We start from the raw sequence: 26,846 nt of genomic DNA on the forward strand, positions 1-26,846 counted from the left end.
AAACTTCCTAATTTATTGCTAGTATGCAAGCTAAAAGAATACGAGATTTTCAATGGTTGAGAAATTTTGGCCGTGCTACATGACTGGACTGGGTGTATCTTGGAGTCCTGATGCTCTGACAGCTCAGGCTGGGGGTCTGTGGAGGCTGGGCATCTGCTCAGAGGAATATCCACACTCATCTCCCTCGGAAACTGCGACACAATAAGGCAGGCATGGGAGAAGATGAAGAGCGTATATGACACTGGAGTAGACTGAGATCACACCCTTGCAACAGAAATGACCTTATACCCTATAAAACAATTTTAAAACATATTAAAACCCAGGAATAGACAAAGTAATTTGCATTTTAAAACAGTCTAGCAAACATATTCAAATGCAATTTGGTCTCTGTACTCTCGGGATTTTAGAGTGTGTTAGTTAACACAGCTTTTTCCTACTGTAAGGAAGGCCTCCAACTCCGTAAACAGCTGTGCGTAGGTGAGGTATCCATTTCCCATACACTTTTATATTGCTCCTAACAACTGCCCACAATCCCCCAAGAAACAAAGACCCCATACAAAAAAACAATGCCATGACTATACAAACTGAGGACTGAAACGAGTACCCCACACAAATTCTTCATGCTGTACGCAGCCTTGATTTTCAAGCAACGTACAAGAAGTAAACTGCCTCTCTGAAATAATGTGCCCAGCCGTTGGACAGATCAGGTTATGTCCTGTCTATCGTCTTGTGCATTAGCTTTGAAAATTCTGTCTGTCATGCTGACTGTGTTTTTGTCTATCGTTGGTAACACTGAGCTACTTAGAAAAGATTTTGCATATAGGGTACTATTATAATGAGTTTGCTTATTATACCTACAAAGATTGATTTTCATGTCTGTAGCTTCCCTGCTGGTTTCTAAACCCAAAATAGCAACACAACTGCATGAATCATAAAAGCATATGCTCAGCTTGGAAAGACTGTATTTTTTACTTTTTCTTTCAGCTGAAACAAACAGAAACCGGTGTACATTGCTAACCCTAGGATGTTAAAAAATGTAGCCCCTAATCCTACAAATACTTATGGTACTGCTGTATGTTACTATCTGAGTAATTCATCTGAGTTAACTGTTGTGCTGTAAAGGAACTGCTCCAAAAGACCTGCTTATGCACACAATGTAAAACGTTATCTAGGAAGCAGTCTTCAGAATCAGAGTGTAATTTTGGGTTCAATTTTCTTAGCATTATCCCCCTACTCCTCAATAAATACCAAATAGCCATTTAAAAAAATAAAAATAAGTGATCAATTTATCTCCGAAGAAACCAACTTCTAAATTGTATTTTAGGAGCAGGTATGACATGTTCATCCACAAATAGAAAAGATGGTCAGAAGGGACCTCTGGAGGTCTCCAGTCCAACCTCCCAATCAGAGGGGGTCTATGGACAACACTAGATCAGGTCATCAGTGGCTCTGTCCAGGTGAGCCCTGATGACCTCCAAGAATGGAGATTCCACAACTTTTCTGGGTAACCTGCTTTAGCACTGCACTACCCTCCTCCTGAAGGAGTTTTTTCAGTGTAAGCCTTCCATGTTGCTACTTCTTGGCCATTGCCCCCTGTTTTACCATCCATTACCATCGAGAAGAATGAGGGAATCTGGTGCCTCTCATTTTCTAAACATCTTTGAGGTAGTTGCAGACTGCAGTTAGATCCTCCTTACCCCTCCTCATCTCTACCTCACCAAACAAGGCCATCTCTCAACCTCCCCTTGCAGCTCATACATCCTACATCCATAATCAATCATCTTGCATGTCAGCTGTTGTCCCAGGATGTCACAGCCTGTACCGACACATGGGGTTAGTCCACCTAAAGTGCAGAACTTTGCATTTTTCCTTGTTAATTACTGAAGTTTCTGTTGGCCAAATCTTCAAGTCCTTTGGAACTGAGGCTCCAATGTTCAGTGTTTCAACACCACCCTTTACTTAGTATTATCTGCAGATTTGGTTAGGGTGCCTGCCTCATCATGCAGCTTTTCTTGGAGAGGCTGAGAAGTATCAGACCCAGTAGATCAGAAATATAAACTTGAGAGAATTATGGTGGAAGAGATGTACAGACTTGACCTTCCAGTACCACTGGAAGAGTTAAAAAATATGGAAAACCAAATGTACTTTACTCAAACTACACTGACACTGCTTTTAGAGGCTTACTGAAAAACTACCAACTATTAAAAAGCAGTGTCTAAATGAAATCTTTTCAGATGGAGATTTTTTTTTTAAGAAATAAAATGTTTAGTGCCTTTTATCTCTATCTGTTCTAATGCACTTATTCAAGACAGTTTGGTTATGATCAACTGTAAAATCCTCTAGGTCTTTTTTTCCAGTCCCAGCTAAGAAGTAAAAAGCTAACATCAAAGCATGGGCTTAAAATTTGCAGAATAGAAATCAACCAGTGCTTCATCTACTTCAAAGTGTAGCCACCATTTCTCATCTGTTTATTAAAAATACCTAAATGCAAGGAAACAACAGGCTTGAACGAATGAGATGTACAATATGTATAGTGGTAAACATGATACAATATTTCAGTTCATTCAAACTGCATAATTCTGTTATCATTACCCTCAGGTTGCTGTATTGATGCATATTTAAGTATTAGATTGAAGAATAAAACAGGAAAAAACCTTTGTTGCTGTGGATGTATGTACAGAGACCCTGTTGGGCCATCTTCTTGGCAGTTTCACCTACCTGGGTGCAGGATTCTTTGATACTAAAGATTTTGTTCTTGAAAAACATAATTAAATACTATTTAATCATTAGAGAGAACTGCTATATCACAGGTACTGCAACTAAATCAAAAGGAGTTTTCTAAGCTAATTAGTTGAAAATCTACTCATGCAGATACTGGGAGATCATTCCTTCAGTGCACCATTAAGAATATAAAATCTTACAAACAGGCCCTTTCCTTGTTATTCTGCAACTCAACTGAGTCTTGATACATACAATTAAAACACTTCTGTCCTTTAATGAAGTCTGAATAAAACCCCTGAATTTGAACACAAAATGCATGACACACTTCAGCTTTGACTGACCCTGCTTGTTCTCACTAGTGGTTAACTTATTTGTTAACTGTATGTTGTCCATATATCGTAAACTGTTTGGGAGAGCTGTAAGAGCTAGTAAGCATCAAACAAATTCATGGCATTATTCTAATAAACAGTAATACAACATGCTGATTTGAACTCTCACTATAAAGACAGGTTCCACATGAAAAGTGAAATTGCCTTGAGAGAAAAATTAGTTTGTTTCAGTTATGTCTCTGCAGACCAGGAACACACCTGCCCAAGAGATAACAGTATTCTCCACCCTGGACTTCTGAATAATGGTGCATGCAGCCTCTGGCACAGACAGAAAGTGATTGTGGGGAACATAAGATGGGAAAACAGCACGAATGTGTTTTTCAATTGATTGCTGGGAGGGAGGCTTCGATTTCTCCTAGGCAAGGAACATCACTTTTTCTAACTCAGGCAGGGGCCAACACTGATGGAAAGCACAGAAAAGCTGCTGCATTTAAAGCAAACCACAGTTTACCATAAGAGGGCGGTAGTCGCTTACCTAAAAAATAGCTACCAAACCGGGATGTCAGTCAAAAGATTGAACTTTCCCATGTTGAATCTGTATATAAGTTGCTTAGGCAGATACCATTGTATTAAAGAAAACTGATTTTGGAAACTTACCTTTTCTACTGCAAATGTTCGAATCACATATTCAGCCAGGAGCTCTGTTTCTATCAGGGTAACTTTAATGTCTTTATATATCTCTGTGTCATCTGGCCAGTATTTGCAGCATTTGACCTTTAAAAAATACAAAAGAAATTAAGGTTCATTTATTTTAGAAGTTTCATACGGAATTCACTCTGTATTCTGTGCAATGATTTCTGTTTTAAAATGCCATCGCGCAAAACAGACGCATTTTTTGCACATGGAAACAATTAATGTTTAAGAGACATTGCCTCTTCTTTTTTTTTTAGACAGCTTTCAGAGTTGCAGGTGAGATTTGTGTTCTGGTTAGTGAAGTAAGGCAAATTTGTAGGGAGCACAAGGGATATTTATACCCTGCACAACTCAGTTACAGTAACTGTTCATTTCCTGTGCTTTCCAGTGCAGGGTGTGCCCAGAGGGACAACTACCACCAGAACGTTTTTTCCCCAACCTCTAGTTGGTGATTTGTCTCAAAAATACCTTCCTACCTTCTAAAATGAGAGTGTGTTTTTCAGACAGGAAGGATCTTACTGTTAGAAAAGTATCTATTTTCTCAGATTAAGTTTCCAAAGGAACTGAGAGAGGTCAAATGGCGAAACTCAACACTTGAAGTCGAGATGAGTTTTATGTCTGGGCTTTAACGCCAACTCACTAGATGACCCCAAACGCTATGGGTGGGATTCATCTCACTTAGCTCACACTAAGATTAGTAGGATGAATGCCTTCTAGAGGTACCTTCATTTTTATTAACTATTAAAAGAGTCTAGACAACTGCCTTCGCCTAGGTGTTTGGCTTCTTGATGGCTAAGGTTAGGTGAGATTAATTACCCTTTGCTCTATAGTGATTTCACTTGGCTTCTGGAGCTGTGCATTCTTGGCAAATGTATCCTGGGATATGGAGATGGAAAGGAGGTGGATTTTCTGAAAGGTATTTCAGATTTTCTGAGCCCTAGTGTGGTCTAGATGGGATGGACTTCACAGTATTTAACATATTCAAATGTGCACTATTATTCTGCTATTTTTTTAAAGTGTGTCGTTGTGGCAACTGTATACGGTGATGCAGATAGCTGACAGACTTAAGAATTTTCTCCTTCTTCCCATTTGCGTGGACAAGGTGGTGGGCAGGGAAGCTAACATATTGCTTACATATCTCTGTTTTATTCTGCTCTGTCACGGTAATAGTTATGCTATCACCACCGCATCTGGCCATCATCCAGTAGTGCAGTATGTGCTAGGAGTAGCATCTGTTATACATCTGCTGCATGGAATGATTTCTCTCTTTCTCTCACCAAAGGGAAAATTTAAAATGGATTTTCTAATACATGTAAATCTACTGGTTTACTTAAATATACACTTAAATGGGTTGGGTAAAAACCCCACACACTTCAAATATTTAATGGAAAACTGATAGAAAAATTAAAAAAATTAAACTTCACAACTGGTAGAGTATTTCTCAAACCCATTTTCGTGACAAAATATTTGGATTACTATCATGTCAAGTCTTGAGCAAAAGGCAAAACTGATGTACGTTTGTGTAAGCATACAGTGAAAACTGTAATGCATGATTCAAATAATTTATTTATACAAACTCCAGGTCCAGTATATAAAGGATTATGCAGAGAGTCAAACCTTGTCCTGTTGGGCAGAAGAAAATACTTTCCTCAGAAGTTGTTTCAAGTGACATAGCCCATAGTCACATACAACCCCTCTACTGTCTGGACAGAAGAGAGGTTTTGCCACACCAAAGTAGTAACATTGGCTGATAAAATAAAGTTTGTCCAGACAGAGTCAGTAGTTCTGACCCTTTTTCTGACTCTTCAGCAGGATAAAATTTAAATCTGAATAGAACTGAGTTGAAGGGCTGGGAAAACACAGCCCCACATCAGGATCCTCTTCAGAGAAAAAGAGTATCCTGGTCATAAGCCCTGGCTCCCAGCCACAAAATTATACAAGCATCCTAACAGCTTACTCCTGCTTACACAGCTGAAGGAAAGCTCCTCAAGCAGAGCTGAAGTTCAGGTAGCTATAAGCAGGTTTTTATTTATTTCTCTATGCTTATCTTCAGACCTAGTAACCACATTAGAATTGGCTTTCTTTATATTCTTCACATTTCATCTGGTATTAAGCATGGCTTCAGGACAACTGGCAAACACCAGGTTATACAGTTCCCTTCCATAGTGAGAGGCTTGGAGCTGGGACACTGGACATTCCTTGCAGTGCTTAGCACTCCTGTACCAGGGGCAAGGTTAGCAAGACTGCTCCCCCCACCACGTTCACCAGCCAGCAAGCTGAGAGTGTGTCAGTTTGGATGAGGTTTCCACCAGCCAAGGGCCAAGCTGAGGGCCAATCCCTCAATCCTAAAGGGCAGGATCTCTGGCAAACGCATATTCATCTCTAAAGCATATCTATCAGCTGTAAGCAATGAACAACCATTTCAAAAGCATTAAACGCTGCTGCAAGCAGTTTAGTAGTTGCTGCTGCTATCTGTTGTTGCATCTACTTGATATTTATTCAGGTCTTATCTTGTTTGGATGTATTTCCAAAACCCTTCTGAGAGAAGCTAAGTGAAAAACATTGAATGCTCATTGTTTTGTCTGTGTCGTTAAAGTAATCCAGACAATTTGCATTGTTCAAATCCTTTAGGCCAGCAAACTGACCTCTTATAGTCATTGCTGAGAACTCTCTGAAACGGGGTTTTCCAACCTATGGCTAAGATGATTTTTCGACTCTCCATGCAGAATAAGGCAATTCACGCTGCCTTCGGACTGGAGTAGCCCACTGACAGCTCTGTCTCTGGAACTGATTTCCTTTTCCTGCCTGTTCTCTTATCCTTTCCATAGGTGGACCCTGAACCACACGAAGACGGCCAACACACGTAGGAAGGGAGCAGCTGCAGTGGTGATCCTAGTCACAGAATGACTGATCAGCACGTCTCTGTTGCTAACTTTAGCTTTGTTTCTTTCTGATGAGCGCCTGCCATCCTCAAAACAGCTCTAGTTTAGTAAAATAAACAATCGGGGAAAAAAAACCAACCCTGGCTGAATTAAATTGCTCAGCCTCGAAGGAAAACATGCCTGTTTCTAACTTGGTAAGTCTAGACAGTCTGGATTATGACTAAGAACCAGGGACATTTAGAAAGACCAATTTAGAAGAGCACAGTTCCCACCTTCGTATGCCTCAACTGTTGGATTTGCTTCCACTCTTTTTTTAAACCTTATTTAAGATGATCCAGTGGAATAATTAGGGAAGCATTGGGAGATGTTGCACAGAAGTTATAGCCTTTCACGCCTCACGCAGCTTGGGCCTGCTGGGGATTTCTTACCCTGCTGCACAGGGAACTTTGGGCACAGAGCAGATTGGAGCTGAGCAGAAGGATCCATGACAACACAATTTCCTGAAAACTCTCCCAAGTGGAACAGGAGCTGTAACAGCCGTGGGAACGGTGCCAGAGCTGCAGTCAGAGCCACAGACCAACACTAAATGATTCACTTGCTGGGATGGGGGGAAGGGAGAAATCAACTTTTTTTTTTTTCAGTTCAGGCTTTTTTCCTACTTTTGGCTCTTGCTCTGCAATACTGCTGCACGTGATGAACTCTAGACATGGGAACTCTGTGGACTCCTGATGAGCCAAAAGTTAAGTAAATGCTTAAAGGCCAGTCTCCCATCCCCTCCAGGACCTCTCAAATAAATGCAAAGGGGTCTTAAAGACAGAATTAGATTAAGTAGTGTAAATCAAAATCACACTTATAAATGTTTATTGGATCAGGGCCTTTATTTGTATAAGGAAAGACAATTGCAACAAAATAGAATATGGTTTTACTCATCAAATATGAGAAACACTGCTGGTAACATATGTTTGTTCATTTATTCTTTTTAGCACAGCTTTGACTTCACAAATCTTCTTCCCTTTTTATAAACACTTGGTACATGTTTTACAAAAAAACCTACTAGCAGAAGGTGTAGCTAAATAATTGATACATGAACCCAGAACTGAATATTAAATGCATTAGATTTTTTTTTTCACACAGTTGCTACCATAACAGTAAATGTCATCCACAAAGTAGAAAACGTAATTTTGAAATCTCATCTGAGCAGAACTATAATTGAGAGTTTGTTCAGATACACCCCACATTTATATCCTAACAACATGCCAAAAAATACAGATGTTCATCACAAGATGAGATAAAAGGGTGATTGCCAGAGAGATAATGAAAATGCTCTGGTTTAATCTATTCATCCCAAGGTATACTGTCCAATTGTTCCAAACATGTTTATTTTACTAATAATTTTAGAAATTTGGAGAAGATCATTATCTGCTTCCACCGCCCCTAGCTCCATCCCCCAGTAAAACAGTCTAATGTGAGAAACTAAGAATTAAAAAGGAAGGTGGAAAGTTGTTGTTGCCACTTGTAAATGTAACAAACAATGTAGGCTGTGGATAGCTAATGAACACAAATCGTGACTTCCGAAGCTGTGTATTTAGCCATTTGGCAATGTGACACATCTAGCTAAAGCCAGTATGAAAGCCAGGACAGTAATTCATTTACTTTTAGAGTAAGTAATTTGGAATAGGAGGAATATGACAGAATTAATACGTGAGATGGCTGTGAAATATACTTTGTAGTTTGTACAGAACAGTTTAGATAACACTTATTCAAAGTTTCCAATTTCCTTTGATTCTGAAATATTCTTAGCAAAAAGGTGATATAACTGGCTATGCACTGCATGGATTGTCGTTAGTGAAGAGCAGTATTATATATTCTAATTTAAAATTAATCCTGAACTAAGTAATGGTGATAAGTCAGACATAAATTTTGAAGTGAAACCTCTAGGATATAAAATGAAATAGCCAATCAAGCTCACTGGTGAAAATTTTTAACAGATTTTACAGATGTAGCTAGGATAACATCATATACTTTCATTTGGCTGACTTGAAGTAAAAGGACATCCAATAATTGAAAGTATTTTTATTTAAATACTTTTCAAACAAAAAATGTATTGTGATTTAAGAATATTTTTTAAGTTATAAAACAACCTTTGGCAGAAGCTAAAACCCAGTCTTTCTTTTTTTTAATTTTGTTTGCTTTTGAGTAAGCAAATTGATTTATACCTCATTTTACAGTTTTCTGAAAGAGGTACGGAAGAGTATTGAGAAATACAACCTTTAAGATACTGTTTGGCACCATCAGATGAATGGGTCTGTATAAAGGCAGCCAGAAGTCTTTGTTGTTCACTGCTCCCAAAAAGATGTCTCCATGAATTTTACTAGCTCAGACTAACTTCTTCCAGTGATGACTCAGAGCTGATATAATTCTCCACCTTCTGCTGCCTTATGTTGCTCCAGCAGCGCAATCCTTGGTTGCCTGGTGGATGCACTCTCATCGAACTTCTGCCCAGAATATCTGGCTTTCTGGACATGTCCAGTAGTAGCCATACAATAAAGCTTTCCACATGGGGGAATGAGTGCGATCCCTTTGTTCTTAAGAATCAGGTATACTGTTAGCATGTCATCAGCTTGGTAGCTTGGGTTAGATGAAATCAAGCTGACAGGCCAAACCTATGGTGTGGCCTTCCTTTGGCCATAAAAAAGAACTAGTCTGGAAGAATTGCTTTATGGTAAAGGTAACCCAAGGTAAAGCTATTGTAGTGTTCCTGCCTCCATTGCTAATATCAACAGAAGAATATAGATTGCCTCTATTTTATTGCTTATGTTTAGGCAATTTTGTCTCCCATTGGTCATTAAAAAAGGCTGTAAAATTTAGTGCACATTAGTACAGCCCTGGGGGAAAAAAGGCTGAGCACAGTATACATGAGAAGGGTGGTCCCATGCCAAGATGAAGGATGGTTACAGGATTAGCTGGAGCTCCTCAAAGCCTGTCTTAATCCCTTACACAACTGTGAAATCACAGGCATATTGCTCAGATCCTGTGCTGTGAGGACCCGACGTGCCTGCATCGAGCAGAAGAGCCTGTGCTCTGAATCGTGTTTCTGTTCCAAGAGCAAAATCATGCCGTCACTTGAGCTAAAGAGCACCACCAAGTTAGTGGATTGCCTTCTGTCTCTAAAACCTGATCATCTGATGTTAGGTTAGAAAGCTCTACATGTTACTCTACTGGGTAAGGTAGAACTGTGTCAGTGCCTCCAGGATACTTCTTCCTTCACAGGGAGACTGAAGAGATTAATTTCACGAGACTGCTGAGGTGAGGAGACTTGCAGTGATGAAGCCATTTTGCTACCCCTGACTTTTCAAAGAAGAACTTGAAGCCCTCTTTGCAAACTGCACTTACACTTGCATCCTACAGCTTGGCAGCACTTACAGCAGCTAGCCCAACCAAGGGGTCGATCCATTTTTGTATCCTTAAACCTCTTTTATTTATTTCTCAAAGTGAATTATCTCAATTGGATTAGTGAGCATTAAGATATTAATCTCTGTTGATTAACATTGTTTGAAACACAGCTTTTACTGGAAACGAGAATGCATTAAAACACAGCTGTAAACATGTCTGCTTTGACATGGGACGGTGCTGTATGCTTGTAGGTTGATGTCCTGTTTGATGATGCTAAACATTGCTTACCTGGGGACATCTTTATTAAGCGATTGCAAAGAGTCTGTCCTTCTTGTTCCTGAAGAACAACAGCCATTTTTTTTCCCTAAGGGCTCCTCCCCTGCTACGCATAATGGAGTAATGCCAACTTGTTATTTCTGGTTAGAAGTCTAGAAAGCTGAAATCTCTTTTGATGACTAGAAGGGTTCACTGACTGGAAAGATTAATAACAGTTTTAAATTACGAATGTTTTCTTTTTTTCTCATTGATACTCTGTAAAAGTATAAACTCTACTCCACCCAACAATAGATACTGGAATTACAGTGAAACCAAAAGTAAACCATCAGAATATATAATATCATATATGTACCATAAGTACAGGTCTCAGGTTTTCTGGGTAGACATGATTAAGAAAAAAATTTTCTCTAGATGGGGAAGGACACTATTTATAGGTTTTAGAAGCTGAGACTAGAATTACCTAGAGCTAAAGGGAAGGGTTTCATACAGCAACTTTTCTCCCTCTCATGTATAAATTCTGGTTTCTTTCTTTCAGTAGAGAAGTTAAAATGAAATCTTCATCATCAGCACACTTACAAACTCTTTGGCGTACCTCCTAAGGAGTGCTAATGCCAGTATCCTGAACTAATTCCAATGTAGGTTATTTGGCTTATTACACTTAGAGGCAGTTTCAATTAGTGTTCTTCCATTTATACGAAATACAAATGTACTGTTTGTGAGATGTGTTAAAGAGTTACTGGGTTTCACCTCTGCAATATCTCAATCTTAAATACAATTTGAATTTACCTTTGTTTATTAGAGGGTTATTCTGCATGGAAGATTCTAAAAACTTGCAAAGTGCATAAGTGCAAGCTTCATAATAGCTTTGTGTCAAAAAATTCCTTGTTTTTCCTACAAATAGGTGGCAAGTTGATTGGAAATTTCACACAGTTTTTATGTTGCTGGAATTTCCTATGAAATTTTTGGTTCTTGCATATGTTTTCAGTAAGAAGTCTTTGGACAGTGCTTTATTTGGAGGGTTTTTCTTGGATGTCTAATGTCTGTCTGTAACAGAAATGGATCATCAGGTGGATCTGAAGAAGATCTGGTTCAACATAAAGACTTTTGGGTTTTGTTAAGGAAACATATTTGTATCTGTTTCAGAAATGTCTCTTGAATGCTGACCAAGGCTGCACATCCTGAGCACCCAAGGCCCAAGCACATGCACATACGACTGCTTAGGGCTGAGCCTATACAGTCTTTCCTGAGAAGAATAACTCTTTTCTGACAGATTTTATCTTTCAACTGGGAATGCTTTTTAGCCAGCCAGCATCAAGGAGATACTCCCTTCCTGTCAGCAGACCACTGTATGGGTCTCCTCACTGTCATGTGGGCCTCAATGCTTTTTTAAGCATGAAAAGTTGGAGCCATCAACATTTTTGCAGCAAGGTAGATGACAGTGCCATGTATGGAACATGTCAACCACAGGTCCAGTACAACAAGCACAGGAAACGCTGAGCCACCACTATGTTCTTTCTTTTTCCCTCTGCAGATACAGCCCTGCCAGCTCCTGGGAGGGAAAAGTCACCCAGGAGGAGTGTGAGATGGCTACCACGAAAGCACAACACTCCTGAGAGATAAGATGGCAGTGAGAGGCTGTTTTGGTAGCACTAAGGCGTGCGTGCAGGCATAGGGGCTATTTACCAGTCTATGGCTGACCTTCATTCCCCTGTTTGTGTCACATCCATTTTGTTGTAGTCAACCTTGCCTGTTTTCAAAAAAAGGGTCTTTTGTGTGCTTATTAACACTATTAGCACTGGCTGTTTCCTAATTCTGGATAATAATTGAGAAACTCTAATTACTGTAAGTACTATGCTCCTGGGGTGAGATTTTATTTTTTATAATTATTTTTAGTGGTTTTTTTTGTAAATACTTTGTTATATTAAAAGTGTGATAGACAATCATGAGTCTTTGCAGTGCATTTATATATCAAACACCTCCACTGAATTTCATCAGTGCATTTCACCATTTATTAATCAGATATTACTAAATTTCCTCTGCCTTAAGCATAAACAAGTAGTGGGAGAGAAAGCGACTACTGACAAATGAAAAATGATGTGACGTGCCAAGTTTGATTCTGCCAACCAAGTACTAGAACCAGCCCAACAACGGCAAAGATGGAGGTGGCAGCTAGATGGCACAATTGAATATATTCTAAATCTTCCCACCATAACTCTTTAAGGAGAGAAAAAATGTTTCAATGTGTGCAAACATTGAAACACTTCAAGAAGAAACCTGAGACTTTGGCTAGTACATGAAGACCTTGATCCAGTTCCCATTGCTTTCCGCAGAAGGATCCAGCTCTGTCTTTTGGAGTTCGTACTCCAGAGCAGTCTCTTGGAGTAAGCAAGATGTTCTCTTGTGTCTATTTTTCGATCACCCCTACATTGGTGGGATAAATGTTTTGTTTCATCTAGAATAATCCACAAGGTTATGCTAAGTCTCTGAGGACAAGATGTTGTCTGAAAGTACACTACTATCTTCAGTTGCACTACCACTTACAAACACAAGCATGGAGGCCTCCTGCATTAATATAATCCAAAATACATTATTTTGAAATAGCTTGTGTTCACACTGATATATTTTTATGAGTTGGTTTTGCTTGTTACCTGTTAGTGTGTGGTTTGGAAAACTCTGATTCTTGCACTAAAATATAGGTATATTATACCATTAATTACTTGTCATTCCCTTTTTGTGAACTTCCTTGTGAGTGGAAAGTTGCTGACCCCAGCATGAAGAAGACAGAGACTTTTTTTCAAGATTGCTTCAAAGGCCGCTTATTTGTTTAGGTTTTTTTGTAAAAGTTCTTATGTCAACCTAGGCCAATCTTAACTAAAAACTGCTTCATCATCCATTATCAAAGAACTGTTCATGCAACTCAGCAATGATTTTTCTAAATGACTGTGAGACCTCATTTAGATTTTTAATAAACAGTCACATTCTAATGAGGTCTTCATAAAACTGACTAAATATGTTTAGAAATCATTAGCTTAAATTACCAGTACAAAAGTCTCCTTAGGGAGCCCTGCAGATTTTGTGATAAGACTTCTGGCAGATGGATTAGTACAACAGCACAAGTGAGTTCTGAATTTCCACACAAGCAGTGTAACTGTGAGTGACTGGGTAACAGGCTACTAGATAAAGAGCTAAATGTCCCTCAGGTGGGTTCATTAAAGAGAGAAAACAATCAAAACACATTTCTGTGCCATTTAAATACCAGGTGCACAGCAGTCTGCAGGTGCCAGAAACACTGACAAGGGTCCCTTGCTGGTACACACAAGAGCTTAAAGGGATGCATGGTTTTGACAAGTGTGCCTCAGATAATGACAGATATTGGCAGATGTACCCGGACCCTGCTGGAGGGTAATGCGGGGACTGAGTCATTTGCAGCAGGTGCTTGCATTAGGGACAGCCTCATGGTGATTCCTCCACCCGCAATTAAAACAGTCCTGATGTATAATGCTCCAGGGCAAGAAGCAAGTTTCTAGCACTGATTTAATGACTATCCAGCCAGTCCTGGTAAACAAATACATATACGCCCCCTCAATGATTAATTCATGAAGGACGTACACTGTGTGACAAACATGTCAAATAGCTATTCCTCTTTCCTGAAAATATAAAGGACTTTTCCCCTTGGCTTACAATGAGGGTTAAAAAATAAAAATAATAAACCCCTATAAATCTTACACCAGCAATAGCAATTGAAATAAAAAACCTCAAGGCTGGGAAGGTTACAAGGTTCACCCTGCAGGAATGCTACCAAAACGTCCATTAAAGTCATTACTAATCAAGGTGGCACAGAGCTTGTGTTAGGGGTTGCGGGACAGATGGTGTGTTTGTAATATGCCTCCTTGTTGCTGATGGTTCCAGCTCTGGGAGTGGGACAGAAGCACCAACAGAGGAGTGACTGCATTGTTCTGTGGCTCATACAATCTCATTTCCATTAAAAGCTCATTTCAATTTCTGCTCTCTGATCTCACCTATGTTGGCCTCCAGAGAAAGTGAGAACAAAGTCATTTCTACCACTGCCAGAAACAACAAAGCCACAGATCTGTATCCCACTAGGACTCCTGCACCCTGAAGAAACCTCCATGGCAGCACAAACTGCTGCTGGCTGCTAAGGGAATGTGCTGCGTACCTAACTGTTGTGAGTTGAGGCCGCCAACGCTGGCACCAAGACTGGCGTCTCCCTGGCTGATACCTGACAGTTCACTCTAATTGATGCTTTCAAATACTGACTTTAGGAAAACAGTATGTGGTTTCATGCAGCACGCTATTTTTGTTCTAAGGCTTGTTTATCTATACCCTAAAAACATTCCTTTTTAAGTTGTGTGCTCGGGTACTTATGAATGTGTATAAAGCTTTAACAAAGAGGTTTGCTGGAGAGCATCCTATTCTTACAAATCCATCTGGTTTGAATTGATATGTGACCATCCAACTATTTCTACCTTCTTCCTCACTCAAGGGGCTGAATTTTTAAAGTGGCCTCCATGATCCTTTTTTGTCTTTGCAATTAGTCGTACATGTGTTCCTGCAGCAGGTGTTAATTGCAGTCACAAATCCCATCTTTTTTATATCTAAAAATAATACTGGCACCTGATCTGTTGGCAGGCTCGGGCACACAGATATCTAAACGTTAGGATTTATATTAACAATTGGCAAAGGACATAAGGGAGAATAAATTGAGATCGTAAAACTGGACTTGCTACAAAGGAGACAAGATCCGACACTTTGACTCACACCACAGAAACAGCATGCTCTCTCCTCATGCCAATGGCACAGGGCAGAGGGGTATCAGCCACTTCACCAGTGTAAAATTAAAAACATCTCTTAAAAACATGTGTCTCACACCAAGATATGTGCACATAACTTCTTATTTCAACACTTCAATTTACAATAATTGCAGTAGTTGCAATAAAAGCAGTGTTTTTTTCATTCCAAATGAAAGCTATATACCCAGTTCCCAAGCAAATTTTCTTGAAAAAAACATCCTAGATGAGAACTAAGACACCAGTGCATAGACAAAGCAGTAATTAAAATACTCAGTTATTGATGGTTGTGAGAAACAAAGAAAATGGTTCCATTCAATACTTGCTGAAAACAAAATTAGCCATAATGACTTGAGTAGGAGGCCTACTTTAGAAGTTATCAAGCAAAGAAAGAAAAGTACACAGTATCAACCAAGTAACTCAAGCTTTCCTTTACTACTCAGCCCCTGAGGAAGACCTCCTGGTCAACAAATTTAGTGTACAAATGAGTAAAGCTATTTTTTTCTGTTTTAGTCCAGAAGGCTTACAGGAAGCAAAACCCAAAGAAACCAGGTTGATTTAGGCTAATACACCATGAAGAAGATGAAATTTATAGTTCAACTACTTTTCTCAGAAATCTGCTTCAGAATTACTCCCCATCAGCCTCCCTTAAAAAAAAAAGATGACTCCATACCTTGTTCTATAACCAATTCCCTGGTTTCCCTTAATAGTAATGGTACGTCTGAGATATATACAAAGATTTGATGCTTTCCCTCTTTGGCAGTCTTTGCAGGTTGTGCTGTACAGAATGCAGCTTTATCAGTAACTTTTTCATTGTGCTAATGTTTTCAAAGACAAGCATCCAAGGCATGTTTAAAAATAATTGATAATGACCCTCTTAGTACAGGCAGTCATAAATATTTTATGTGCTATACTCAGTATATTAGCATCTTGTTGGTCTGCTATTTAATTTCCAAAAGCAAACACCTTGGAAGTCTTTCATCTTTTTAAGTACAAAAATCACTTACCCTTCCCACTTCTACGAGATTAGTAACCATGATTATGCTGGCTGTGTTTTCATGCCATACCATTCTCCAGAAGTCACATATTGTCTCCTGCATTGGTCCTGAAACGATAAATCAAAGGAAAGGTTACTTTCTGAAAGTCTCATGATTGGAAGCCTGTCTCTGGGGAATTTTGAGAAACCGTGACTATACACATATATTCATATCACTATCATCATATTTTTCATTTAGGGTCAATTTATTTTCTGTCATCCCACCTATCTGCATTTAAGTATTTTCCCCCTGAAATAGTGCTCTGAAAGAAAGTTAGTTCTCCAGCATTTAGGTATTTATCTCCGTAATACCCAGAAGTGGAATTATAAAAAATGGATAACATTACTCTTTCTCTTAACAACTGGATGGTAACCTAGGGAAGGTGTATTTGGAATGAAATGAGTCTCAATGGACTATGTGGCCTTTCCTGGTTTCTACTATTTTTCTTACTATACACTATCCATCAAATTACCCCAGCTCCTAAATTGTACTTCCTGAAGTGAGACATAAGTTATAATTTTTTTGCTGCAGTATATCACTTTGCAAAACAGCAGGGAAAGCGGTAAAGAGCATGCCAGGGTAGCCATGTCCTCTGCAGTGCTTCCCCCAAAAACCTGTGGGCTTTTGTAGATGAACACATAGTGCTTCCTCTAGCATTGTGCCAAAGCTGGGCACCAGCCCACAGCAAATGTTACAGAAAAGTAAAATGTTGAGAACAACCACATTACTTTGCGTATGCCTGGTCCTGTCTGTTTCTAGCCTACGCGTCTCTATCGTGACATTCGGTGTGCCACCCCAATTTTAAAACACTGCTTTAAAATCACCGAGGCAATAAGAATAAACAAATGTAAAATACTATCAAGTACTACAAGCTTAACATCCATATGGAATCCATTACTGAACTGCCACACTGCCGTAAGCAATTAGTGGCTTATTTAGAGGAATACCTTAAATCAGCTAATTGGAAGACAAATGGATAATGTATCGGCCTAAATATTCCTCTAGTGAAGAAACCAACACTCTTAAGGCATTACAAAACCATACATTGACAGATTTGGGTAGTTTGGCACCCATGTTTTGGTACTTTGAGCTCCCTTTGAAAATAAAATTTTCACTCTGAAAGTCAAGTACTTAGTGAAAAATGTAGTAATATATTATTACTCTATTATCATGGCAGGGGGGTCAGACTAGGTGATCTTTGAAGGTCCCTTCCAACCCAAAGCATTCTGTGATTCTATGACTTTGTGTTTCTATGACATTATAAGCAAGTCAAAACCAACTCACTAGGCAAATAACATCACAGTTATGATGCAAATTACTTAGAACTCGAGTTTAAGAAAAAAGATAGTACCAGTCTAAAACTTTTGAATTTTTAAAATTTTTATTTTCAGCAATTTAAAAGGATAATTTTAATATCCATAATTTGCACAGACGGTTTAAAGAAGTTATGTATTCTCCCCCCTTACTTTCTCTGCTTTTAAAAATGCTGCACATATAGTTAGTATCACAGGTTTCCCTATAGTCACTCAACTTGTCTTTTACTTGCTTTGGTAGTTCCTATTACTGGAGAAAATGCCATTTAAAACAACAAGAAGCTATGACTGTTAGAACACAAGAAATGTCAGAAGGTCTCAGTAGAAATAACAGCAGAATCTAAAACTACAGTTTCTGAAATTACCAAATTCAAGCTGATGTTGTGGCTGCAAAACTGGACACCTTTTTTTCTTCTTTTAATTTACAGCACAGAACAGTTGATACTTCTGTGAGATTTCATTCCAAAGTATGACAAGAGTTAAATCACTCTCCACCATGTGGAAATTTACAGTAAGTATTTTACCTCTACATAAGTACCCTGGATATGTAATACAGACATGGTCTGAGTGCGATTTTGAATGTCACAGTAAGATAACTAATGGACATTACAGTGAAAGTTTAGCTTGCTTGTGTTTTAACAATGTAGGATCCAATATAGCTTTTTGGGCAATTAAAGTCACAACAGCATTAGAAAGGTTTTGGGCCAACCTCTCCTACTGGTAAAAGGAAGGAGACTATTTTACTCACTGTAGGAAAATACTCTCTCTGTATAGCTCCTTCCTTCCTCTCAAATCTCAAAAAAATATTCAGCATAATGATTATTGCTATCATCTTTGAACGAGTGTAGCTAAAAATAGGATTAGGGAAAGGCAGTTTTCCAGAGAGTAGTGTGCTGGAAAGAGTCTGCAAGTTCATGACACATTATTAAGATTATTTAAGCTTGATCAAGGACAAAAAATAACAACACTATTGCTTCAAGAATCCTGACTCACAATCTGATTTAATGGAGAAGATCTAAATGGCTCCACTGCATTCTGTCACCACAGGATTATGTGACATTTCAAGGTTGTTCATCTGAATGTTTTCAGTAAAGCTGAAAGGTGAGAAAAGATCCTCGGTCTACACAGCCCTCTTCTCTTCCCCTTGCAAGAAGCCAGAATCTTTGAGAAACTGAGAGGCAACATAGCAAGTTTCTTTATGTATTATTCCAGTTTTCTTTCCTACAGATTCACAGAATCACAGAATGGTTAAGGGTTGGAAGGGACCTCTGGAGATCATCTAGTCCAACCCCCTGCCAAAGCAGGTTCACCTAGAGCATGTTGCACAGGGTTGTGTCCAGGCGGGTTTTGAATATCTCCAGAGACAGAGACTCCACAACCTCTCTGGGCAGCCTGTTCCAGTGCTCTGCCACCCTCAAAGTAAAGAAGTTCCTCCTCATATTCAGATGGAACTTCCCATGTTTCAGCTTGTGCCCATTGCCCCTTGCTCTGTCACTGGGCACCACTGAGAAGAGTCTGGCCCCCTCCTCTTGACACCCACCCCTAAGGTATTTGTAAGTGTTGATAAGATCCCCTCTCAGTCTTCTCCAAGCTGAACAGACCCAGCTCTCTCAGCCTCTCCTCATAAGAGAGATGCTCCAGTCCTCTGATCATCTTTGTAGGCCTTCGCTGGACTCTCTCCAGTAATTCCTTATCTTTCTTGAACTGGGGGGCCCAGAACTGGACACAGTACTCCAGACGTGGCCTCACCAGGGCCGTGTAGAGGGGCAGGATAACCTCCCTTGACCTGTTGGCCACACTCTTCCTAATGCACCCCAGGATACCATTGGCCTTCCTGGCCACAAGGGCACATTGCTGGCTCATGGTGAACTTGTTGTCCAGCAGAACACCCAGGTCCTTCTCTGCAGAGCTGCTCTCCAGTAGATCAGCCCCCAACCTGTACCAGTGCATGGCGTTACTCCTCCCAAGGTGCAGGACTCTACACTTGCCTTTGTTGAACTTCATGAGGTTCCTCTCTGCCCAGCTCTCCAGCCTGTCCAGGTCTCGCTGAATGGCAGCACAGCCTTCTGGTGTATCGGTCACCCCTCCCAGTTTTGTGTCATCAGCAAATTTGCTGAGTGTACACTCAGTTCCTTCATCCAGGTCACTGATGAATAAGTTAAACAGGACCGGGCCCAGTACTGACCCCTGGGGAACACCACTAGCCACAGTCCTCCAACTAGACTGAGCACCGCTGATCACAACCCTCTGGGCTCTGTCGTTCAGCCAGTTCTCGATCCACCTCCCTGTGCACTCATCTAAGCCACACTTCTTGAGCTTTCCTATGAGGATGTTATGGGAGACAGTGTCAAAAGCCTTGCTGAAGTCAAGGTAGACAACATCCACTGCTCTCCCCTCATCAACCCAGCCAGTCATGTCATCATAGAAGGCTATCAGCTTGATCAAGCATGATTTCCCCTTGGTGAATCCATGTCATGGTCATCCACTACTTCTGATGACCTTCTCCACATGCTTAGAGATGGCATCCAGAATGAGCTGCTCCATCACCTTTCCAGGGATGAAGGTGAGGCTGACAAGCCTGTAGTTGCCTGGGTCCTCCTTCTCACCCTTTTTAAAGACTGGTGTGACATTGGCCTTCCTCCAGTCCTCAGGAGCCTCTCCTGTTCTCCATGACCTTTCAAAGATGATAGAGAGTGGCTGGGCAATAACATCTGCCAGTTCCCTCAACACTCGTGGGTGCATCCTGTCGGGGCCCATGGATTTGTGTGTGTCCAGTTTGTCTAAATGATCTCTAACTTGATCCTCCTCAACCAAGGGAAAGTCTTCCTTTCTCCACACTTTCTCTTGTACCTCCAGGGGTCTGTGATTCTTGAGGGCTGGCCTTAGTAGTAAAGACTGTGGCAAAGAAGGCATTCAGTAACTCCACCTTCTCTGCATCCTCCATCACCAGGGCACCCTCCTCATTCAGCAGCAGGCCCACGTTTTCCCTAGTCTTCCTTTTGCTGCTGATGTACTTGAAGAAGCCCTTCTTGTTGTCTTTGATGTCCCCTGCCAGATTTAATTCCAAGCAGGCCTTGGCCTTCCTTGTCGCCTCCCTGCATACTCTGACAACCTTCCTCCCAAGTAGCCTGTCCCTTTTTCCACATTCCATAGACTTCCTTCTTCCATTTCAGTTTTGTCAGAAGCTCTTTGCTCGTCCATGCAGGTCTCCTGCCCCCTTTGCTTGATTTCTTACTCGTAGGGATGCACCGATCTTGAGCTTGGAGGAAGTGATGTTTGAATATTGACCAGCTCTCATGGACCCCCCTGCCCTCTAGAGCCCTAACCCATGGGATACCCCCAAGGAGGTCCTTGAAGAGGCCAAAGTCAGCTCTCCCGAAGTCCAGGGTTGTGGTCCTACTTATTGCCCTGCTTCCTCCACTCAGAATCCTGAACTCCACCATCTCGTGGTCGCTACAACCCAGGCTACCCCCAACTTTCACATCTCCAACCAGACCTTTGTTATTTGTTAACACAAGGTCTAGCAGAGCACCTCTCCGCGTTGGCTCCTCCACCACCTGTGTCAAAAAGTTATCGTCAATGCTCTGTAGGAACCTCCTGGACTGTGGGTCTTGAGATGCAAGATGGTTGGGCCCTACTTTGTAACAGTCATTTCTTTTTGACAGCTCTGGGACAACATGCAACAATTTATTCCTGATTTTTTTTCTACAGACAGCATAATTTGTCTTGTGATTTAAAGATTTCTACATTTCAGATCCTGAAATCACAAATTACAACTGGGGAGAGATCCTAAACACTAATTTCGTCCTAAAGATTTTGAATTTGTAATTCTTTATAAAGAAAAAAAAGGTAACAAAGTACGAGAAAAATAAATCTTTATAAAAAGTAATAGCATTTTTCAAGGCAGAGAAAGAGCTGAGCTCTGACAAGTCTTTCAAGCTTGATTCCAAATGTTCTTCTAGAAGAAATGTCCTGTTTTGCAGGGCTGAGTAGAGTCTTCTTAATCTTACTATCCAAATGATAAGACAATCATAATTAAAAGTGCTTGACAGGATTTCCTGCTCTCCTCAAGTAATCTCAAGTGTTTTTGTACTTTTCCTCTCCAATGCTTACATGTGGCCTCCAAACTTCTTTCACATTCAGGACACTGAAAGGAAAAAAAAACACCCAAAAACCCACCTTGAAGTCTCGGAAATTAATTCTTTTCTATCCCATTTTTCTTTTCTTCGTGACATTTTTCAAATTATTTTCTGGCATATGAATAAATTATTACTTGTCTCCAGCCAGAACTGAAAAGCATTAGAGGCTAGGTAGGGTTGGAGGATTTATTGTCATGAAGAACTGAACAATTTGATTCCAGAGACTCGTGATAGGGAGAGAAAGAGCCTGTAATTGTTCTAAGCATCTACCTAACAGATATGTGCACAATAGGCAGGAAGGTTATTCTCAGCAGTTGCCCCCTTGCAGGAGGAGAAGGTCTGAAGAGAAGGCACTGTGCTGCCTAACAGTAAGCCTGTGGTATACCCCATTAGCTTCACAATATAGTAGTTGGTATCAAAGATTTCTGCTGTGAAAAAAAGAAATCAACAACATACTGCAACCAGAAGATGAGAAGCAAAGGAAAGTAAGAAAAAGAAATCAACCCTCCAAACCCCGAGCTAATTAAATGCATTATTGAAAAAACTCAGCAGAAATGACTGGTTGTATATATCACAACCATTAGTTGTATTACCAGTAGTTCTTAGTTGCTGCTCTGGGAATGCAAACATATTAGGAAATGGAAAAATCACACAGCTTTTAAGAATGGTTTAAACTCTTAAGAAGCTGCTTCTGTACACAGAGCTTTCTAGAGCCTCTGTTTCTGCTTGTTATTGTGAGACCCAGTTCTAACAACTGGTATGTGATCAATTTGAACGTGATTAACTAGCCCAGAATACAGGAAAAAGTGTTCAGATGTAGGAAAGAAAGCAAACACACAAAGAAACAAGTAAAACCTTAATCCTGAAATGTCCCCAGCACTTACTCAGATGGGACTTGTAAATCTACGGGTCATTTTTCAATTCCTAGAAAAGCAAGCAGCTTAAACAAGGAACAGATAGCTTCTAAAACCTTTTTCTAGCATAGAATGTCAAACCCACAAGCTAATGTTTGGTCCACCTGAGACCAAATTCAATGACAGATATTAAAGCTAGAAATGTGCAGAAAATGAACAGATACCTTTAAGCTCCAAAGACTCCCCAGGGACAGTGCATGGGCAGTGGTAGCCGTTAGCACGTGTTGATAGAGGCAGCAGACTGACAAGATGCAAGACTTACATCTGCAGCCGTTCAATTCCATCTTGAAAAGACTGCAATAAATCTCCTTCCAGTAAGCAGATGCGTCCACCCCGCATGAGGAGGTGGTTATAAAATGGTCCCCTCACCTAATGGTTACTGCAGTTTCTAGTAGCAATGATAACTGTCTTCACTTTTTACTGAAGCAAAACTTGCTGCTTGCTATTGCGACTGCCTGCACCTTGACCACTCAAGGACAACTAGCTCATATGCCTGCACAGAGGGAGCTGCGTTTTAACCCTCATTCTTTACTATGTATGATCCCTTCAAAATGAACCTGACATACAGTAAACTTTTTCTTATTAACAGATACGGTTGCATGACAAAGAAAGCCAAGAAGCAATGATTTCTTTTGCAAATACACTGTCAAAAAACCTCAAACCCATTATGTAGCAGAAATTGTTCAAAATATACATGAAAGCATAAAACCAGAGATAAACAACAACAAAAACTTACTAGAAGAACAGAATACAAGCTAATAGATTAAAAAGTTCAGGAATGCTCCTTTTCTTAATGAACGTCTTTAATAGGACAGACAGGCTGTTAGTAGGATAACTTACAGAGAATTTCACAGGAGGAAGCAGAATTACAGGGCTGTTAATGCTCTGACAGTCTAGTGATCTGATAATCCATAAGTGCATGTTATTTGCTCTGTAAACCATGCTAGAATTCGGAGGTAAGAACAAAATGCCCTTTCAGAAAAAGTTATGTAAAAAACTGCTGTTAAATGTTACTTTAAACTATAAATATCACTGACTGGATGCAAGAGAACATCTCCCTTAACTGAAATGCATTTTTTCCCTACTCAATAAGGCAACGTGCCCAAGATTTTATCAACAGGAATTTGCAAGCACATCATTATGTGATCAGGTTTTCATGAGCGTTCAGTTCTGTCAGCTTCCCAGTTACCTCACGGGAAGCACTTCAGTGGTCAGCAGCTCTGCAAACCCGGACACCTCTTTGTGTGACCAGGTGTAGACTAAGGAGTGTAAGAGTAGGTCCCACTTTTTCATAAATAAAATAAAATAAAATAAAACAAAATAAAATAAAATTAAATTAAATGTCTTGATCTTTCTATCTAAAATAGTCAGAGTACTATAAAGAAAAGTGATAGATCCTGGTTGTGCTGATTTAGTCAGAACAATCACATTAAGTAGCATGATAATCTGCTAGTTCAGTATTTTTTTGTAATTGCATTGCCACTGCCACACAGCAGTACAGCTGTATGCTGGCTCATCTCCGCCCTCCCCAAATGAGCTGGTTTCTGAATGGAAGATACTCTGAAGATCAGGTCAGTTGCTGATAATCTCCATTTGTCAAGAGCAGCCTTTACCATATGCCTGTTGAATAGGTATGGAAGCATGCATTTAACTTTCACTCACTCTTCCAGGAGTTCTTAAGGGTTTAGTGCCTCCATGGAGGCAAGCGAGTCCAGAAAAAGCTCTGCTATCAAAACTTAAGCAACTCAGGCAGTGATCATGCAGTCTTTCTGCAGTAACTTCCCTCAGAATAGGTTTAGACATTTGTTTTCTACCATAACATACGCACTTAAAATTACTTTAAAGGCTTATACAAGTGTATGTTTTTATAAAACATACACTTGTATGTGCAGGCATATGAGCTAGTTGTCCTTGAGTGGTCAAGGTGCAGGCAGTCGCAATAGCAAGCAGCAAGTTTTGCTTCAGTAAAAAGTGAAGACAGTTATCATTGCTGTATAGTATCTTTGCTCCTATAAATACTGTGAATAATTTTTAAGTCTAACATAAATCTGTGGTCAAGACATCACACTAAACCATATGGGCCCACCACTCATCAATAGCTATCCAAATGCATATAGATCAGTCTTCCACATTTTCAGGTGTCAAGAAAATAATGATGAAAAAGAATCAGGTCATATAACCTGGATGCTTCTAATGCTTTAAGTAAAGTCCTCCCAAATCTGTTCCAGAAACTAAAACAGCGTTGAGCGTAAAACATATCCCAGTGCCACGTACCGCTTCACTTTTACTGAAGTCTCCTATAGCCCTGTAACAACTAGCACACTAAAAGGCAACAGACATTTGTACTGGCAAAACTTGGCCATAAATGCCTCAGTGTTATTTATTAATTGCTGGTTTCTAGCTGCCATACTTCAGTACTAATTATTATTTCTTGCTTCTGCATATCCCAGCCCCAGACATATTGTGCACTAAAGAATCTCAATGAAATTAAACAAAAACCCTGTAATGAGCTGAAAAAACACATTCTTGCTTTTATCACTTTATTTCATTTGACATAGTGTGGACTGTGATGGCATTTGAAATGCACTTTTTAATTTTGGCCTTACAAATATTAATTATTATGTAATCTTCAGCAGGGCTATATTGTAATTATACAGCTATGCTGGCTTTCCTGATAAAACTTTCTTGGAAATCTGTCTTGCCTTGGAAAAATACAAAAAAACAAAGCTGTGGATAAACTTCCAACAAGGCTGGTTCCCTATAAGTATGTTAAGCCAGCAGGCAGCCCCAGCAAGGAAGCCTGAGGCTACGGCTCCTCTTATGTGAGCTTTGGAAGAAATCTCCCTCTCAGTTTTAAACCTTATTTTAACTGATTCCTCCATGACAGTAGATTCAGAGATGCTGCAGAGAAGAGCTACATGTTTGCAGAGGCAGTAATTAACTCATAGTCAGGTAAGAAAGAACAACATTTTGTAAGCAAGAATTCTACCAGAACTTAATTCACGAACAAAAAATATATGTTTGGTTTCTCCTAACACTAGTTTTAACCAGCCTTCAGAATATACCATGCTTATCAAATATATGCAGATTCTATATTTGAGATGTAGCCAGTCCACCATTTCTTTTTTTGGCCTTTTGCAATGATACCACCTGACAATGCAAAAAAAAAAGAAAACAGTATGCAGCAACACTGTTCCACAGTAAGTCACCTCTGCTATGCTCAAGTGGGTTAATCAGGACTGAGCTTTGAATTTAAAATGTGTTTTTCATGATTTCCTCACCTTAGATGGATTGTCAATAAGAAACAGATCTGACTGGCTCTTGTTAGCTTGACATTTCAGGAAAGCGCTGTTATAAAGCAAGCTGAAATGCTTTATTGGGACAAATCCTGCCCAGTGCAGCTAATGGCAACGTAGAGGCTTTCTACTGTATCCTTTACTCAGGAAAAACAGCCTTCTCTCATTATCAGCCAAGGGACAGCACAGTGAATAGTAATTGGCTGATTTTCAAGCACAAACTAAATCCTACCTGCTTCGAGTTAGCCAGTCAGCAAGCCCTGCTGTCTGCACATCACTGTATGTGAAAATTAGCTTTCAGAAAAATGGAACTTTCAAAGTGCTTTCAAGTCCCATTAGCTTTCAACGAGGCTTAGATTACTAAGTGACTGAGGTGCATGTAGAAATTTTATCTATAGCTCCTGTGAGACTGACCAGTGCTTTGGCTGGCTTTCTATATTACCTCCTCCTGTATCTAGAGGAGTCAGCACTAGACCTTTCACAGGATGAAGGAAAGGAGGAGATTGACCTGTAAATTCTCCATCTCTTTCCAAATGTTAAAAGAATATAAAAACATTTGCCCTGTAACATGTCCTTTACAACGTACACTAGTGATGAGCCACAGTCCTATGTTTTATGAAATATATGCAAGCATCTCATAGCTAGCTAAAAAAAAAACCACCCCTCCATTCTAAATTCCCAGTTTAATATAGAGATGCTCAAAAAATATATCCTTTGAGTAATGACAAAACTGATTATTCAAGATCATTTTTTCTTTAAAATTGCTCATTTCACAAAACTAGATAATCAGCTTGAAAATACATATTTTATAAGTGTGTGTATATACAAATACACATCAACTAATGGCTAGAGCTGGATCATTTCTCTTGTTTGCATTTCCTCTGATCCTATTCTGCAGTGATTCTGTGAGTAGTCAGAAAGTTTTATGGGGATGTGGCATTTATTCTCTGGAATATCATATGACATTTTCTTTTCTTTATTGATACCGATCTAACTAGGCTGGAACAACACGCATCTCTATGCATTATTTTGTCTGAATTATGAT

General features: G+C 39.8%; 1 protein-coding gene across 9 annotated transcripts in view; it reads right to left on the reverse strand.

Moving 5' to 3' along the window:
- The window catches only part of PTPRM (protein tyrosine phosphatase receptor type M), a 522,696-nt gene that overhangs the window by 17,512 nt on the left and 478,338 nt on the right, over positions 1–26,846 (reverse strand). For all 9 annotated transcript variants that reach the window (XM_068397302.1, XM_068397300.1, XM_068397299.1 and 6 more), the window contains 2 exons: positions 16,110–16,207; positions 3,708–3,824 (listed from right to left, as the gene is read on the reverse strand). In XM_068397302.1, coding sequence (XP_068253403.1) covers positions 3,708–3,824; positions 16,110–16,207 — 215 coding nt within the window. The remainder of the gene's footprint in view (positions 1–3,707; positions 3,825–16,109; positions 16,208–26,846) is intronic.

Source organism: Nyctibius grandis, chromosome 3 (genome assembly GCF_013368605.1).
Source record: "Nyctibius grandis isolate bNycGra1 chromosome 3, bNycGra1.pri, whole genome shotgun sequence".
Lineage (NCBI taxonomy): Eukaryota > Metazoa > Chordata > Aves > Nyctibiiformes > Nyctibiidae > Nyctibius > Nyctibius grandis.